General features: G+C 42.7%; 1 protein-coding gene across 5 annotated transcripts in view; it reads right to left on the bottom strand.

Annotated features, from left to right (window-relative positions):
- Window positions 1–16951, bottom strand: part of gabra1 (gamma-aminobutyric acid type A receptor subunit alpha1) — a 29428-nt gene extending 12477 nt beyond the window's left edge. The window contains exons 1-8 of one of the 5 annotated variants that reach the window (XM_047606578.1): window positions 16797–16951; window positions 14406–14511; window positions 10363–10475; window positions 9397–9464; window positions 7447–7667; window positions 5710–5792; window positions 4522–4665; window positions 2865–3017 (exon numbers count right to left, since the gene is read on the bottom strand). In XM_047606578.1, the coding sequence (XP_047462534.1) occupies window positions 2865–3017; window positions 4522–4665; window positions 5710–5792; window positions 7447–7667; window positions 9397–9464; window positions 10363–10475; window positions 14406–14485 (862 nt within the window). In that variant the 5' untranslated portion in view covers window positions 14486–14511; window positions 16797–16951. Of the gene's footprint in view, window positions 1–2864; window positions 3018–4521; window positions 4666–5709; window positions 5793–7446; window positions 7668–9396; window positions 9465–10362; window positions 10476–14405; window positions 14512–15357; window positions 15566–15952; window positions 16286–16620 lie in introns of those variants that run through there. The other 4 variants (XM_047606580.1, XM_047606577.1, XM_047606579.1 and 1 more) reach the window with 4 other exon arrangements.
- Between the last annotated feature and the right edge of the window lie 229 nt (window positions 16952–17180).

Below are 17180 nucleotides of genomic sequence, written 5' to 3'. Positions count from 1 at the left end.
GTCAGCGGGAGGTAGTGCATCTGCACAGCACAGCCATGTCTCCTCCAGTAAATATATTGTTAGAAACTGAACGTGCAAACACAGCATTTGCAACATTATGAGTGCCGAGACCCAAAGGAGGCATTAACATGCGACACATTCTCCTGCTTATCTTTTTATTTAGGTGGCGTTTTGCTCATAAATCACGAGCTAAAGATACGGAAGCAATGCACAAGCTCATCTTATTAATAGCGCAGGGCACATGTATAATGGTTTGATATTGCAATAGAAATGTTTGACTTGAATCATAGTCAAAGGATTAAGATGACAGACAAAGATCTTGATCGCCTGTTATGTCTTTTTAATGATTCATTTATGGGGATATTGACATTGTAACCTCTTTCAAGAACAGACACATCTTAGATGATGAATATTAATCACATATGGCCAACCTTGTATACTGGGACATTGCGTTGCTCTGTATGTGTGTGTGTGTGTGTGTGTGCGTGTGCATACGCTGCATACATGTAATCTCGTGAAGCAGAACCAGCAATAATAGCACAAGCACACACACACACACATGCCCTAGATAGTTGTTTGAATCTAATCTAGGCCATCCTCTTTTCCCCATGACACGTGACAAGCACCGCAGGTAGCAAGCTGTGACTGTGACACACACACATACAGACACACACACACACATATAAAGACATGCACAATTTGCACAAACAGACACCAAAACATTGCAGGAAGAGTAGAAAAACCTGCTGGAGATGGCAGAGCTGCAAAATCTGGTGCCTGTATAATGATTCTGGGAAAGCTCTTTAAGTAGTGGGCCAGGGGAGACACTGAAATCCATGGGAAGAAGATGAAGAGGGAGGGGGGAGAGAAAGAGAGAGAGCGAGTGGGGAAGCAGGAAGAAGAGGAGGAAGAAAAGTGTGCAGGGTGAGGTAACTCAAGGACATGCTGCCTGCTGCTGTGCTCTGCTGCTACAGAGCATGCTGCAGACTGGCAAGAGCTTTCCTTTTGGGCAGTATTATGTAAGACCTCTGTGTGACAGACAGACACACACATACACACACACACACGCACACACACAAACAGATACATAAAGGCACATAGAAACACACGTGTGCACATACGGGCCAGTGTGGGCACAGACACACGCTGGCGTCACACACACAGACGGGCGCACAAACACACACAGTGTTAGTCAAACATTCAGTGCACGTAAATCTAAATCCACACCGAGCTTTGTGCTTAACATTCTGCTGCTGCGGCGGCTAGACACGACGGTTTAAAGCGCCCGTTTACCTCGGTGCTGCAGTGACAGAGCAGAGCAGGAGAGAAGTTCGGCTTAATCGATTGGTCAATCAGTCGTTTTACATCTGCGTCCTTTGAAACGGGGGTCTTCAACGTTTTTCAGGCCGAGGACCCTCAAACTGAGACCCCCCCGTCTATTACATGTGTTCTATATTAAACTTAGCCTAGTGCTATTTATAAATATAAGTTATTATAATCATTTTGAATTCAATATCTATATCAAAGCTATCCCTATCCCTTTCTTAAAATGTGTTTTATTAACATATAAACATGTTAATGTTTATTTTAAAGAAATTTAAAGTTGTGGGGGAAAATGGAAAAAAAAAGTCTAATCAACCAAAGATTTTGTGAGTCCATGAGCAAGAAATTCTTAAATCATTTTTATCTACAGTCCTTAACTAATGAATTAAATGTATATGTGACAGATTATGTTTAAGTCTTTATTTTAGAAGTGTCAAGAAGAGTCAAGCTGAGAGTTGTACCGTTGTTTCCAGGCTCTACATCAAAAGTCAAATAGCTCCTTGCTTCCTTTATTTAGTTCTTGTTTGTGTTTTTTTGCATTAGCAGTCTGCCTTATACTGCGCTACAAATGTTTATTAGGCCCACTGAAGTAAAAGCAGATGACAGTCTTGCATAACAAGAAATTCTCAGGATCAATATGTTATGTATATGTTAAATGGCAGTGGCCAGAGCAGAATTTCAAAAAGCTCCTCTGGTGAAATCTTGCGCGTTTCCCGCTGAGGTTTTTCCTCATCTTTGCTAAATGTTGAAGCCGAGTATCCATGTTTTGTCTTTGAATATAAGCCCTTCTCTTGGCCTAGATATAAACATGTATTTTTAACATAGAAGGGGCCAAATGCGCTGTCATACCGAGGTCGTGCCTTGAAATTGAAATGCGCTGTTTGCACTGTAGCAAATAATGTCTGAGAAAACATTTTCCCATCCTCTGGCGAGACCAAATGAAGCTGCATTCAGTCTTTGATGATAGTTGTTTGTGAAGAGGCAGTCATTGTTACAATTGCTTGTGTTTCTGCCGCGTCATACTTTCAGTATGTTGATTGACGACCTTTTGTTCTGTTAAACGAAGTCCCCTTTACAGAATCAATTTCCTTCCATAGTTTGCTTTTACAAAAAAAGGCAGACAAATTATGACGTGGCGTTGTATTGTGTTTATTCTGACTGAAATACCTTCAGAAATGTCATGTCAGTGAATATGTAACACTATGCTGCCCTGATGTAATAAATTGCTGCAGATTATAAACAAATGAAAAGTTAACCAATGAATGGTGCATTAGATGTTTTTAAAATCACAGTTTGAGTTTCAAGCTAAATAGAATATGTATCTCAATATATTGTCACTTTTTGAGCAACTTATTGAACCATATGTCAATTATTATTATCCTTTTTATGATATTTTTGGCCATCCATTTGGTTTAGTACTTTAGAATGAGATCCCAATACCTCATGATTGCATCTTCCACAACGATTCTCCAAGAACAGATTTGCAACCTTCCAGCTCATTTCTGTAGCCACAGATGTTTAGAAGTGAACAAACAACTCACCAAAGACAGTTCTGGCGGGGACGGACTCTCTGTTGAGCCAGAAAGACACTTGGGAGAGGATGACTGTCATGATGCAGGGCAGATACGTCTGGATCACAAAGTAACCAATTTTCCTCTTCAGGTGGAAGTGGGTCGTCATCACAACATACTCTCCTGTTGAGCACAGACGCAAGACGTGGAAAAGTTAGAGTCAACGAACGCACCACCAAACTCTTTGATCTGAGCAAAGTACAATCGACTCGAGTTACGTTTAATGTGAACTGCCATTTTGATGGAGACGGAGTCTGTTGATACGAGGAGTGAAGGTGACCTTGTAAGTGAAGGAGCTAATACCGTGGCTTAATAAGACCCCCTTTATGATTGCACAGAAGATCAAGGATCCTCTCCAGTGTGTAGTGTTTTGAATTTACGGGCACAACCTCAAAGGATTCAATAGAAGGTGCAGGATTCAAAAACAAAGGCAAGTTTCCATTCTACAAAAAAAATAATAAAAGAAGGAACTAGAGCTCCTGACATCTAATAAATGAAATCTAACCTATGAAAATGATTAAAAATAACAGTTCACACGCAAAAAAAACACCAACATTTGATGTATTAACTAGATAGAGCTGCAACACTGGCAGTAATTGATAATTTCATTGCTCGTGGAAGCAGCAGGACGTGTGCAGGCGTTCTGTCATTCACAAGGACAATTATTCTAAATATACAAGCAGCCAAAGAGTGTTTCAAGGGAGAAGGAAGAATATCCTTGACTGGAAGACCAGGCTAAAGGCAGAGAGACCTCACAACACGTGAGAGCTGAAAGTGGCTGCACTGAAGGCAGAGCCGTGGTGGAAGTGGTGTCTCTTAGACTTCAGGCAGCCAAGGCTTTTCAACAAAATGTGACTTGGTTAAAAGGGCTCCATCTCTTCCAGCTCATTCTGTGTGATAAGTCTATTCAAATCAAAGCTTGGCCGTGGCTTTTTAATGTTTTATTATCTTGTATTTCATTTGATATTGAATGCACTGAAGCAAAGCAGCAAAGGATGTGAAGAATGTCTGGTTTTCAGCATGTTGTGCTTGTTCATACGGTCTCCAAACCTTAAATGGTTTCTTGTGTTCTGGCCTTCGCTTTTATTGAACTCAAGATTTATGGGCAGAACTAATTGGTGTCATTTATCAACAAAATCAATATCCAGCCACGATCAATTTAATCAGTGGTTACAGAACCAGACAGAGAAAATCCAACAGTCACACGAACGAGGACGAGGGTGGACGAATGAAGAAATCACAGTCGAACGCTTTCAAGTCACTTTGGAAGCTGTAAAGTAAAGACAGTCTTAAGCGCTGCTTTCTGAAGGCAGCTAGCATCAAACAGGTCACCCATTTCATGCAGTGACTAATTTCTGCCAGTATCAATTGACCAAAATGAGGTAGGAGAAATAAAAAAAGATGTAATGGCCAGTAGGGAAATAATGAATCTAGGACACACTGTGTCATTTAAAGCCATAAACTGAAGATGCAGATGAAGTGATGCAGTTTCTTAAAATCTGATTCGTTTCAGACCATATAGTTTCAGACCTGTATGTGTTTTAACGTATTTAACTTGTATTGATCTTACTCTGCACCTTTTGATTAATATCATGCGGACACATAACGCACGGTAATGGAAACTAACCTGTGCTGGACTGCACCACGCCAGAATCCACACTCTGTCCCATTAGATCGTACTGGTTTAATCTGGAGCCGTCCTCTGCCACCACCACAGACTGGGCCGCCCCTCTAGTCCACACATACACCACCTCTGCTCTGGTGTAGGCATCTGACAAGGAAGAACAGAGAAAAATGTTATAAATTATTCTGCTGTTCTGTCATCACGTGTAGCCTTTGCGGCTTGTATTTTTAGAGCTAGGGATGCCAGGTGAAAAGAAGACAAATATGGAAAAAAAGGTCTCCCACTCAGATCTTCTAGTTTTGTCTTTCCTCATCTCGTTTTCTCATCTCGTCTTGCCTGCTCTCATCTCACCGCCGCCTGTCATTTGCTATTTAAGCACATTATCCCCTTCTTTCGCTCTGTTAACGTGTCAGCAGACCTCACCTCCTCTTATATATTTGTTGTTTTAATCATCTGGACTCGTCCCCTCTCCGTTTGATTATGTCCTCGCCAACGTTTTATCATTTGATGTAATGTTTTGTCACGTCATGCCATGCCTCATCACGTCAACCCTCAGCTTATGAGGAAAAACAAGCAAACAACATCCCAACAGGACAACATGACCTTAAAAGAGCTAAGTCAGTCTATTCTTCCCTCCGGCCACCCAACCTGTCAAAGCTGCAGTGTGGCTCGACCACTGCAGGGGAAAGGATGGCTCGACTGCAGACTGCAGCATAAGGAAGAGAGCTCATCACTAAAATATTTAGGGAGTGAGTCCAATTTAAAGGCAGTTAAGGCTCGGTCATCTCCCTCATGCTGCTCAGCTGTCTCATGAATGCCACAGACAACATCTTTCGGTTTAGTGTTACTCCAAGTTACGCTGAGAGTATTTATCTCACTCTCTATTCTCCAGCGTCCGTCTTTCTGTCTCTCAGGGACGATGCAGGTGTGTGTAGCTATCAGCAGTGAGCAGGTGGTGGCGTGATGTTTGGGGACACATTACAGTTGTGGATAAGTACAAGTCTGTCATAAGGGTCTTCGGGGGTCTTGGAAGATCTGTGAAGGTGGTTTGAGCAGTTGTTGCCACTCTGTCAACAGGGACCGGTGCAAGAGTCGTGCTTCCAGTCAGATGAGGGAGTGACAAGGCGCATCAGGAAGGCAGTTTTGTGTATTTTTGTACCTATCTCATATGTGACTACAGGGGCTACTTACAGCTGCCAAACTTTAATGGGCAAGCGTGGGCGTCCATTGGGAAGTCTTCCAGGTGCATGGGGCATTCTGCTCTTACTGTAAGCCTGGAGAGATTCATAAAGACACGGGCAATGAATTAGAGAAAAACACTTAAGCAAAACAGAGCATGTGGCAAATCCACCAAAAAAAACAAAAAACTAAAGACAGCATGTGCATGGTGACTGTGCTTGAAGGAGGACTAGAGGAATTAAGGCGGAATCACAACCCGAGAACAGTCAGGCACCAAGAACATGTGGTGTACTATATTTTTTCCGTTCCCTCGGCACCAAAACGCCGCTGAACGTCACTGCGCTACTTTTCCCCAAACCAAGTTCCCCGAGCTGTGGGTTTCTATTTCCTGACAGCTTGGTGAAAAACAGCATGTCAGGCCACCCGTGACACACTAATCTCCCATCTATCCCTCATCTCACTCATCTGTGACAGCAATATGTGCTCCGCCCCCGCCAGTCCCAACCCCACCACCCCCACCCCCACAGCCCCTCCCTTCCCTCCCTAGTAAACACGTTGAAACAAATGTTTTACGATCCTTGCCTTAGACATCTTACATTAGCATTGGTCTGCTTTGTGCATCGAGCTTTATATCACCCGCCCTCCGCTGTGGCCCACCCAGGTGACACGAGTGTGTCTAAACTCAGCTTTATCCTGCATCTCCAAAGAGATAACTCACGATAGGATACAGTTATTATTCACTACACTGCAATGGAAATGATAATGGATCGGAACATTTTATGTGGCTGCTCACAGTCTCCAAAGAGCAAAAGTGAAATAAATACACAGAAATAAACATTTTTTGGCAGCGCAGTGAATCACGTTAGTGTAAAAAGAACCATTCACGTTGAATAACACTAACAGAGTGTTGTTTATATTCATGGTTAACGAGGATCAAGGGATGCGCCTTGGTTGTTGGTTCTTCATTTAATACAGTGGCTTCTCTAATAAAACTGAGCATTTTCTGTTTTACACCAGCGCAACAACAAAAACCAAAACCACTAACGAGGATTTAACATAATATATTCCTCTGTATCCATCCACTGCTGACCGCCAAGAACTTTTAAAACCTAGAAATAAACCACACCACTGTCGTCTTTATCACGAACATCTGCTTGACAATTTATCACGATCCCACAAAAATCCCTGCATGCTAATACCACAAACTGTGGTAAGCAACAATAATGCACCCCCATAAGTGGACTCTGAAATTTGAATTGGAATTATTGAACCTCTTGCCAGACGTGTTTCTATGATTTGTTTGCAGTATATTCATACATTTAGATTTACTGAACCCTTGTGCTCAACCTTATGTCCTTGTGAATTCAGAGCTGAGCTGGAAACGTGAAAGCAAAGACGTTGTTGTCGGCCTTTGTTGATGGCACCAGCTCATATCCAAACAATACGCAGTATCTGGCGCATACAAACACCATAGCAACAGCATTGTCTGTATGACAGATTTAATGAAACCACCGAAGACAGAGGTTCTATTAAACAGATGCATGGATCATCAATCTTGGATTGTGAGGGTTGGTGACATTTCTTTTCATAAATATGTCTTGTGCAGTTCTTCTCATTCAGTCCCTGTGCACCATTAGCCCCCGCTGCCTTCCACATCAGCATTTCTTGCAAAAAAAAAAAAAAAGGGGGGGTCTCTGCTTCTCTGTCAACAATCTTTCCGTTGCACCAGCGTAGCAGGCGCGGGCCTACCTCATGGTGTACAGCAGCGTGCCTTCCTCTGTGATGCGCAGCAGCTTGTTGGGCATGGTCATGTTGTGGGCCACCGACTTCTTGCCATTGTGGAAGAAGGTGTCGGGGGTCCAGATCTTGCTGGCCATTAGGTTGTTGAGACGCAGCACCGCCATCGGCCCTTTGAACTTTAATCTTTCATCCTTCCAGCTCTGTCTGAAGAAGACATCAATGGTGTACTCCTACAGGTGGTGAGAGGAAAAAAAACAAAAAAAAACAAAATAAACACCTTCACCCTGCAGCATTATTTGACCTTTACCTAGAGCTGGCTTTGAGGAGATCCAGAGAAATCTAACATTTTTTTTCTTTTCCTTCCTGTCCCCTTCCCTTCCTCATATCACATTGACTTGCTTGTGACAGCTTTGCCCTGGTTTCCCTGCTGGTAAGTCGCTCTTCATGTTAAAGACTTTGGCAAAGATGAGGTGGATCTACGAGATGAGGGTTTTGTGCCTCGTTTGAGAGAAAGACTCCCTCCATTATTGGACCATAATTGTTCTCTATTTTACGGCGCAATATGTGCGATTGCCTTTCAATTTTCTTCCATTCTCCTATTTACATTGTCGCAGCCCGGTCAGTGTATTCCGAATATGCAAATTCGAGGATCATTTAGTATCTGGTCATTTGGTGCCAGAAGTGATTACTGTTAGCATTTCTCTCTTTTGGGAAACTTCTTTGCTCAATAATCTAAATTACACTGGACAAAAAAAAAGGGAAGCACTGGACACAAAATTATGAGGACATTTCATTTTCAAGCCAGCTAATGACTATAGCTGAGAGCAGATTTTAATGGTTCCACATGACTGCCCGCCAGAGTAAGGAGAGCCTGTAAAAATTACGGTCCAGCCTGTTTTTTTTTCTTTTTTTTGTTCTCTCCTCCCCCCGCCCTTTTCCTCACGGTTCTCGTAAGATAATTAGTATGAACTGAAAGAGGGCTTCAAGGTAATAGAGGACGATAGGGAGGAAAGGCTGAAGATGGAGAATATGTTACTCAGTTCTTCCTTCTGGCTTTAACAGAACAGCAAAATAGTGGCCCGTATGTCAGCCAGTGCAATTAACTGAGATTATGTCAGATAGAGTACACTCCCGTCACGTGCGTATAATGGAAGTCTGTTTGTTGTTGTCGTCGTTTCGTTTATTTATTTATTTTCGGCTGGGGTAGTGAATCATTTGAGTCATTTGTTTCCGGTGCGCAGGGCAAAGACCATGTACTTCCTACGCTTGTACAGACCAAAGAGTAAATGAGAAAGGCAAATATGCGAATATCAAAGTGTTTAAATTTGGCTACTGTAATTTAATGCTTTAATCTGCAAAGCGTGTAATCGCGGCGTCGTGTTTACCAGGAGTCTCAAATGGGATTTGACAGCAACTTGACCTTTCAGATCACGGCAACATTACATTACTATGGTTGATTTAATTTAGATTCAGTTCAGGTGTGAAAGAGAATTCTGCTGCTTAATCCGGTGCTCTTACAAAAAAAATCACACCACGTTAATTAGAATTATATATTTATTTTATATTTAATTATTGCTTCTTATTTTATTTTATAGAACATCCCAGTCTCATTCCACGGTCTAGTAGAAGAGCTACATTTGAGGCTTTTATTCCAAACCAAATAAACAGGTTGTGGGGTCAGAGTTCACAGCGTATATTGATAAGTCACGTGCAGCCATATTTACGAGCAGGGGTGGCATTTATGCAGAGCAGGATCGCGAACCCATGTGCCAGGAAATTCATTTTACCGGTGACAGCTTTATTAACACATCACGAGTTAATGGAATGAATCATCAAATCAATAAATATTTTACAGCAAAGAGGGCACTGTGTCCACAGGGGTTAGGAGGCAGGGGTGAGCGCAGAGAAGGGGGACAGAAGGGAAACTAGTGACATTTACAGAAGCAAAGAGAGTCTTACCATGTCATGGTCCGAAACTGGCCCAATACTAGTCACGAAAATGTCAGTCTTGACTTCAGTTACACGCTCTGTTGAAGCAGGAAATTGCCAGAGTCAGTGACTATCTGTGGCATTCATTAGCCCTTAACTACCTGTTAATACAAGAGCACCTGCCTATATCCTCCAATGCATTCAGCATATTCAGCATTTTTTAACACACACACACACACACACACACACACACACACAAGAAAAAGAATTATAAAGAAAAAAGTAAAAATAAATGCCCACTTTAAATGTCAATAACCAATTTTGCTGTTATTGGTTTCGGTGTCGGCTCCATTACCCGGACAGAGGTTCAATCTCTTAATAAATTTGTGCATTGCTGTGTTACTGACAATATGCCACTCTCACAATACTGACGGACAAAAATGGCTCCACTTATTTGGAAGGGGACGTTAGAGATGTGTGACTGTGTGTGACTATGTGTGTGTGAGGGTTTGTTCCTTGCGATTTAGAAACTAGAATATGACAGCATGATTTATGAATGATACCCATCATAATTCATAATTTCTTCCCCTTGGCTGGTGAACTTCCAGCAGGCCGGGCTCAGCGGTTCAGCACGATTTTCACATCATCTCTGCCTTCTCTATCTGTTCCTCTCATTTTCCACGAACTCAACTTCTCTCTCAGTCTTTACTGCCATTTTGTTTCTCTGTGCGACAATGTGGTGTTGACAGTAGAAATAAAATACAGAAAATAAAAGTGGCTTCACGAGTTCTGGTGTCATGACCAGGGGCTGTTGCTCGAAAACTGCAGGTAAAGAACAAGCCACATGCTGGTCTGAAAGTCACTCAAAGCAATGTGAACAGAAAGCTATTTGTGTGTGTGTGTGTTTTTTTATACATGTTTCAGAATATGTATCATCAAACAGGAAAGATACAAACAGCCATTGTGAGAGATATTCAATGACTTGGCTTTACTGACCTCCCAGTCCTGGCCTGAGGCGATTGTCATAGCCATCCAGAAGGCTGTCTAAGATCTTGGTGAACACTGTAGTGTTATCTTTCTGTTCATCTGTCATGCCGTTCTGCGCAGAGCTGCCAGAGCAAAGGATAAGATTTAAAGTTACAGCTAGAGTCCAAAACCACAGTCAAAACTGTCAACAGAAAAAAAAAGAACAAACATTGAATATGAATCATAAATCTGCAAACTGCATTGGGCATTAAACAAGAAAACCATGTGCAGTGTGTCCGGTGTATACACACTCGTATATTTGATCCCATTTAGATAATTTAAAGATGGATGATAAGATATTGTTTAATGTATATTTCCCCCTTTCCCCATGGTAAGCCTGTAGGGGCAAACACCAGATAATAATGTGGAAATTACTGTTGATCAACTCTCGACAGCGGCTTGCTTATCAGCTAAAAGACTAATTCTATTAAACTGGAAGGAGCGTGAGTCGGTCTGGTTCTCCAGGGAATTGTGGCTGGAGAAATACCTGGACTTGTTGAACATGGAACGGGCAGCTTGCCTCTGATAAGGGGCTGGAGAGCCACTGGGACGCTGTTTGGAGGTTCCTCGTAACTGATTATGTTTTTCTGAGCATCTTGCCCTGTTCAGCCTGAATGCATGCGTGCGCGTTTGCTGGCTTTGTGTGTCACTGTTGCCTAGTTTTTCTTTGCTATCCCTTTGTGGAGCATGTTTGTTAGTAAAATCAGGCACACACACCTTATGTGGGCACGGCAGGGATAGTAGAGAATGGGAATAGAGAAATCATAATACATTATTTATACCTTAATAAAGTCTTTTAGATCACAAAGGCCTTGCTGGATGTGCTCTTTGAACAACATGAAACAAAATGCTTAAAGCAATGCCGAAAACACTCACACTCAGTAGAGCGGGGTTTGCATCTTAAGCCTCCACATATAAATATTTCAACACGCTTATAATCAGGGACACGTCCCCCTAATTATATTCTGTATTATAAAACTGACTGGAAAGCGAGTGCACGTCTACACAAGTGTCTGTTTGCATACCTGAATCAGTGCATGCATGTGCAGTGTGCTCTGGGTCTCTGCACATATTCAAGCCCGAGTCCATATTTATGCATGTGTTTGCATGTATCTTAGTGCCGATATTAATCTCTAACAGCGCATCGTGTGCCGCTTCGCCCTCTTTTTTTTTTTGTGCCAGTGGAATTTGGTTTGATACCATGCAAAATAAACAGCAAGTGTTTGGAAACAAGCTCAGCTAGCTGAACGGCTCCAAGGAGAGGGAGAGGTCATCAAGATTAGTTAGCAAGAAAAGTAGGAGGGATGGCGGGAGGGAAAGTGGCAAAACATGTGAGAGAAGCTGGAAAGAAATTCAAAGAAGTGGGGGGGAAAAAAAAACTGCACATAACGGAGACGGAGGAGGGGTGGAAAAGGTGGCAAAGCGAGTGAGAAAGGTTAAGATGCTGCTTAGAGAGAGCTCATGTTCAAAGCTGCAGGACTGAGGCAGATCCGGCTGCTCTGCCTATGAGCTGCTCAACATTTTTGGATGCACCAGTCACGTCGCACACAGATTTTTATAAAAAAGGGGGTAAAGCTATCTGTCGCTCTGCCTCCAATTACATTTAATTCGGAAGCATCCCGAATCTATCTGCCAAAAAGGCAGAATTAAAAGTGTAGGAACTGGGATGAACAATTTTGTTTTTGGGTCATCCAGTAGCTACTTTGAAATACTCAAACTGAAAGCAATAATTATCTTTTTTTTTGTTGTTGTTCATATCTAAACACAGGCAACATGAATCTATGAGACCTCAGTTGAGGCTTAAATTAAACACAACCTCCTCTTTTTTTCCTTTGTAAATATTCACATTATTCACAGCTATTTCGGCAATTTCAAAAATGTTTCTTTATTTTAGGATTTATTTTTTTATTAATTTTTTAAATGCAGTCTTCCCCTTATAATCTCCACAAATGCAAAATACTAACCAGGAGGCTCATTACATCATCATCCATAATGCCAATGTACTGATCATGGGAAATACAATGAGAAAGTGAATCCACACAAATCGTTAATAATCACTAGATACAAAAACAGCACCCGCACTGATTATTACATTTCCTTACATGTCCTTAACCTGAATATGAGTTGCTGGCAAGTCAAATGATTGAACAGAGTGCATAGCATAGAGTGACACATCCTTTGTAAAGGGAGGCATTAGTGTAAACTGTAACTATGGGTTTGGAGGCTAGGGCTGTATGTCAAGGATGAGAAAAGAAAATGGAGAGACAAAGGTGCTGTGGAAGAATACACATGTTTATCAGCCAGGGGCTACTTCCTCCTAAAACATTGTACACCATCCCCATCTACAGGTCATCTGAACAGCAACAGTGCGGTTCACACTCTCTCTGCCAGTGTCTCTCACCCTCTTTACTGCATCGCTCTCTTCTTTTTATTTTTTTTATTTCTGTGTCTCCCTCGTCAGCCGGATATCTAATTATAAGGCAATTTCTTCCATTGGCAACATACTGTTGCAGGGAGCTAGGTCCTCCTGATTACCGTGTCTTGTTGAAATCCCCCAAGGTGTGTGTGAGCGCGAATGTGTGTGTGTGTGTGTGTGTGTGTGATTCTGCATTCGACTTCAAAAAGGGGACTGGATTATACAGTAAATCTTTGGGTGATAATTGCTTTGCAGTTTGCGGTGACAGTTTTTCAGTAAGGTAATCAGCACCTTTACATTTTCTGTAATATACAGCGCATCTAACTCAGTAAATCAGAGCCTCCGTTTGCTGGCCAGTGCATCTTGAGCCACAGCCTCTTCCGTCATTAACCGGTCATATCACATCAGAGTGCACTAATAATGGTTCTTTCCGGACACATTTAAACTGTTTTCTAAAATCGTGCACTGCATTGATGTGTGTGTGTGTGTTTTTATTTGTTTGTTTTTGATGGTGTAGCTGCTGAGAAGAGCGAGCTGAACAATCTCATCTCTCAATGGACATAAGCATTTAAGTCAACTGCCTATGACAGATCTACTGAATTATTCAAGTGTGAAGAAAATCCCGATCCCTTGAGACTCTACAGGATTCTCCACAAGACCCACAATGGGATGAGAGTTCAGATGGTCTCATGTCAGCTGAAGAGCTGTACTTTTATTATAATTATTATCATTATTTTTTAAATATTGCCATGTTCATTGTCAACCTGGAGAGGAGTCTGATTTAAAATCCATGGCAACCCATCTGTTCAATGATTCTCTACATCTCTAGCACAATTATGTCCTTTAGTCTCCTTGTTTGTCTCCTTCTGGGCGGCTGACAACCAGCACTTCAGTGTTGACACTGAGAAGATGTGTCTGTGCGCCGGCCCTGCAGCCACTGTCAAAAACACATGTGCAGTAATCTGTGCCAAATATCTCGCAACATCATCCGGTGCACGCAGCCCAGGTTTGAAAACTGAGACTGTAGATGTCGTCCTTTATAGTTAGTGTGGACCACTGTACTTTGGCTAGTGGACCAAAGTACAGTATATATCGCCAAGGTATGGCGGAGGGCGGCTATTTTGGGACCATGTCTTGTCCCTGTGTGATGCACTTCTTCTTACCTCTATGCAATTATGAGCATGCAGGTGTCCTGTGGGGATGCCCCAGTTACAACCACAATGAATATGCTCAATAGGAGTGCAAAGCAAAACCAAGCAGTAGGCAGGAGGACAGAATATCAGCCCAGCAGGTGTACGAATGACTGCATTCTTGGCTCGCTTTAGTAGCCTGTTGACCATTTATCAAACTATGGGCTAGCATTTGTACTATTTTTGCAAATTTCATAGAAGAGCTTGCCCAGTGCAGTCTCATGCCCATGCCACTGTGGTTAATAGAGTATTCATGCCCTTCCATGCCCCTCCCTGAGTATTTTTCTCAAACCAAGACTACGACCAGTCTGTGATCCAAATTATTTGTGGCTTTACTCCAGAACTACCCAGTGATGTAATGTTCTACTCAGACACATACGCATTTACACGCAAAAGTTTGTTCTTACCTTTTTTCAACCAGTACGCTGGTGGGGACAAGGAAGCAAGCCCACAGACACAGAAAGGCCGCCCTGCTCCGTCCACACATAGTTGCAATATGAGGACCTTTCACTGCTGGAGGTCAGAAAGAGAGACAGAATGAGCACCATTACCAAGTCCACCATTATCTCCAGTATCATATTGAAGTGTCAACAAACAAGAATTGCTTTGTGCTGCGACGGTGAAGGTGGAGGCTGTAAAGGAGATAATGTTCCCATACGGATGCTTTATGTGAGGCTTTTTGGTCTTGGTTATTAACGTCTCTGATTCACTGGCAGCACATGAATCAAACCAAGTGGCCCTGCCACATGAGTTGGGCCATTACATGCCACTTGACACACACAACCTTCAAAGATTTTACATCATCATTCTGAATTAGGTGTCACGTTGACAGAGACATATTCTGCACCCCAACCGCGAGAAGAGACCGAATCTAAATTACTGCTCAGCTTTACCGTGATCACAGAGGGACCCAGCGTCCATGCGCTTCCATAACTGACGCTCAGCACACACGATATGGCTGCAACTGTAGCGCAGAATAATTAAGATGAAATGACAAGGATCATCACCACATAGCACTCCGCGTGAGCGTGTAGCACCTGTGCACAGCCTCCTCTGACAGCCTGCAATGTGAAAACGAAGGTACCGCAATATCACATCAAACCCCCTTTAAAATGAGAACATTTGCCTCCTCCTCAAACATGAAGCTATGATGTCAGCCAGGTCACAAAGTATGCAAGCCATAGCCTGCGCAATCGTGCATGCAAACCACAATGCTCAAATCCACAGTCCGTTTTTGAAATCATAATCGATGTGTCCACGAGAGGGCCAATCACTTAGTTATGAGAGAAAAGCGCAAAAATATCACCAACGACCATAAAATTCTGGCACCACATAGAAGACAATACCCCTGATACTTGCTTTTGATGTTCCAGTCTTCGCTGTGAGCAGAGGAGAGTCGAGGGACATGCACTGCGCTGTTAAAATGAAATAAAAATGAAATAAATCCTTCGGTCGACAAGGATTTGATAAAGCGAGGATGATACAGATTAACGAATGGATGAGAAAATCCCGCACACGCACACTTTCTAAGTTATTCAGAGGCAATGTCACCCTCTCTCTAGCGATATGTGGATATGTTTGAACCGGGTAGGAATTGAAAATGCAACTGGCATCCCTGCAAGGCTCGTCTAAATACACGCATGACGGTCCAATTCGTGCGTAGCGGAGTAATTAAGCAAATATGCGTTGGTGCTATTTCATTAGGAGCGCTGTCCGTGGTGCTGAAACCAGGCTGCCTCGCGTCAAAATGCCAAGCGGCTCTGGTTTCCCATTACATTCGCCTTAAACGGTTCTAATTTCGACGCCAAACTCCCTCTTCTCCCCGATAAAACTCTTATTCTAGCGACGTCCAGCAACATCAGCCATCCTTTTCCGAATCCGACTGTTACTCCCATTTGCCTTTCTTTTGCCAGGATTAAAAAAAAATGCGAGAAAAACGGTGAAAATCACTTACGGCAGATGACTCGGGTTATATTCAGTGCCCGCTGCCTTTATCCTCAAACTTTTGCGAATATCTTTTCTAGCCGGACTGAATGAGAAAAAATCCTCAGTGATCTCAGATCTGACGAATTTTAGCTTGAGGCTGGAGAAGCGGCTGCTGACGATATGCGCAGGTCTCTCACTGTTCATTGGTGGTGCTGTAGTGAGTTCAACTCTCAGTCTGTCAGCAACACAAATGTTCTTCACCAAAATAACAAATCTAGTCAGTGAACCAAGCTCTCCATACCGAAAATAAAACGTTTCAGTGAATGATCGTGCGTCTAAATAAAGTCCAAACAGACCATCCAAGCGCAGACTACATCCATTTTCATTTTAGAATAGGCTGTGCCAGCCTAATATAAAGACAAGCCCGCCCATTTTATATGCAGCACAATTTAACTTCCACTGCTGTCGCCCTAATCTCTTTTCAGTGGCTGCTAAATAAAACAATCCTCTTACATTTTCAACTGTGATTCCTTGTATTCCCACCATCGCGGGTTCCCTTTCTCTCTCCCTGACTGAGACGTGATGGTTTCCGAGGAAATCAAAAAAAAATGTATATTTATCAAACGGTCACCTCGCAACCAGGACAGCTAGGTCGTTTTATGGACAAGAGTCATAAAAAGGACAGTGAGTACTTACGGTGGAGCACATTATTTAGAATGAAACACGGATGGATTTACGGCTCGCATACGCGCGCACAAGCCGGGGGAAAACAAGACACCTCCAAAAATGTTTAAGAAAATCGTGTTCCCTCACCAGCTTGCACTGATGAGACGAGCCTCCCTCAGCAATAAAATCCTCCTCGAATCACTCACCGTCTCCTAAAAGCCCACGTTTCGCATCGAGACAACGGCACAGCGCCTCTGTTTACAGCCAAATATTCTGCTGCTACAGCCGCGCCACTCCAGACTGAGCACGGAACGGCGAGGAGCGCTGAGCTGCGTGCATCTGCAAGGGAGGGAGAGAAGAAAAAAAAAAAAAAAAAAACGGGCTTATGAAAACCGGCGTATATTTTTGTAGTCATCTGCGTATTTCAAGTTAAACTACAAATCAGAGGACATTTTCATCACCGAGGACTACAGTGGGAGGCACAAGTGGGAGAACAAGGACATTCTTATGGGCAGTTTATATGATATCGGTGTAATTCATGGTGGCATAAGCCTCCTATAAATCACGGCTGTGATGTTTGAATGCTTTTG

This window comes from Mugil cephalus, chromosome 15, assembly GCF_022458985.1.
Source record: "Mugil cephalus isolate CIBA_MC_2020 chromosome 15, CIBA_Mcephalus_1.1, whole genome shotgun sequence".
Classification (NCBI taxonomy): domain Eukaryota; kingdom Metazoa; phylum Chordata; class Actinopteri; order Mugiliformes; family Mugilidae; genus Mugil; species Mugil cephalus.
This window is presented reverse-complemented; position numbering and strand designations above follow the sequence as displayed.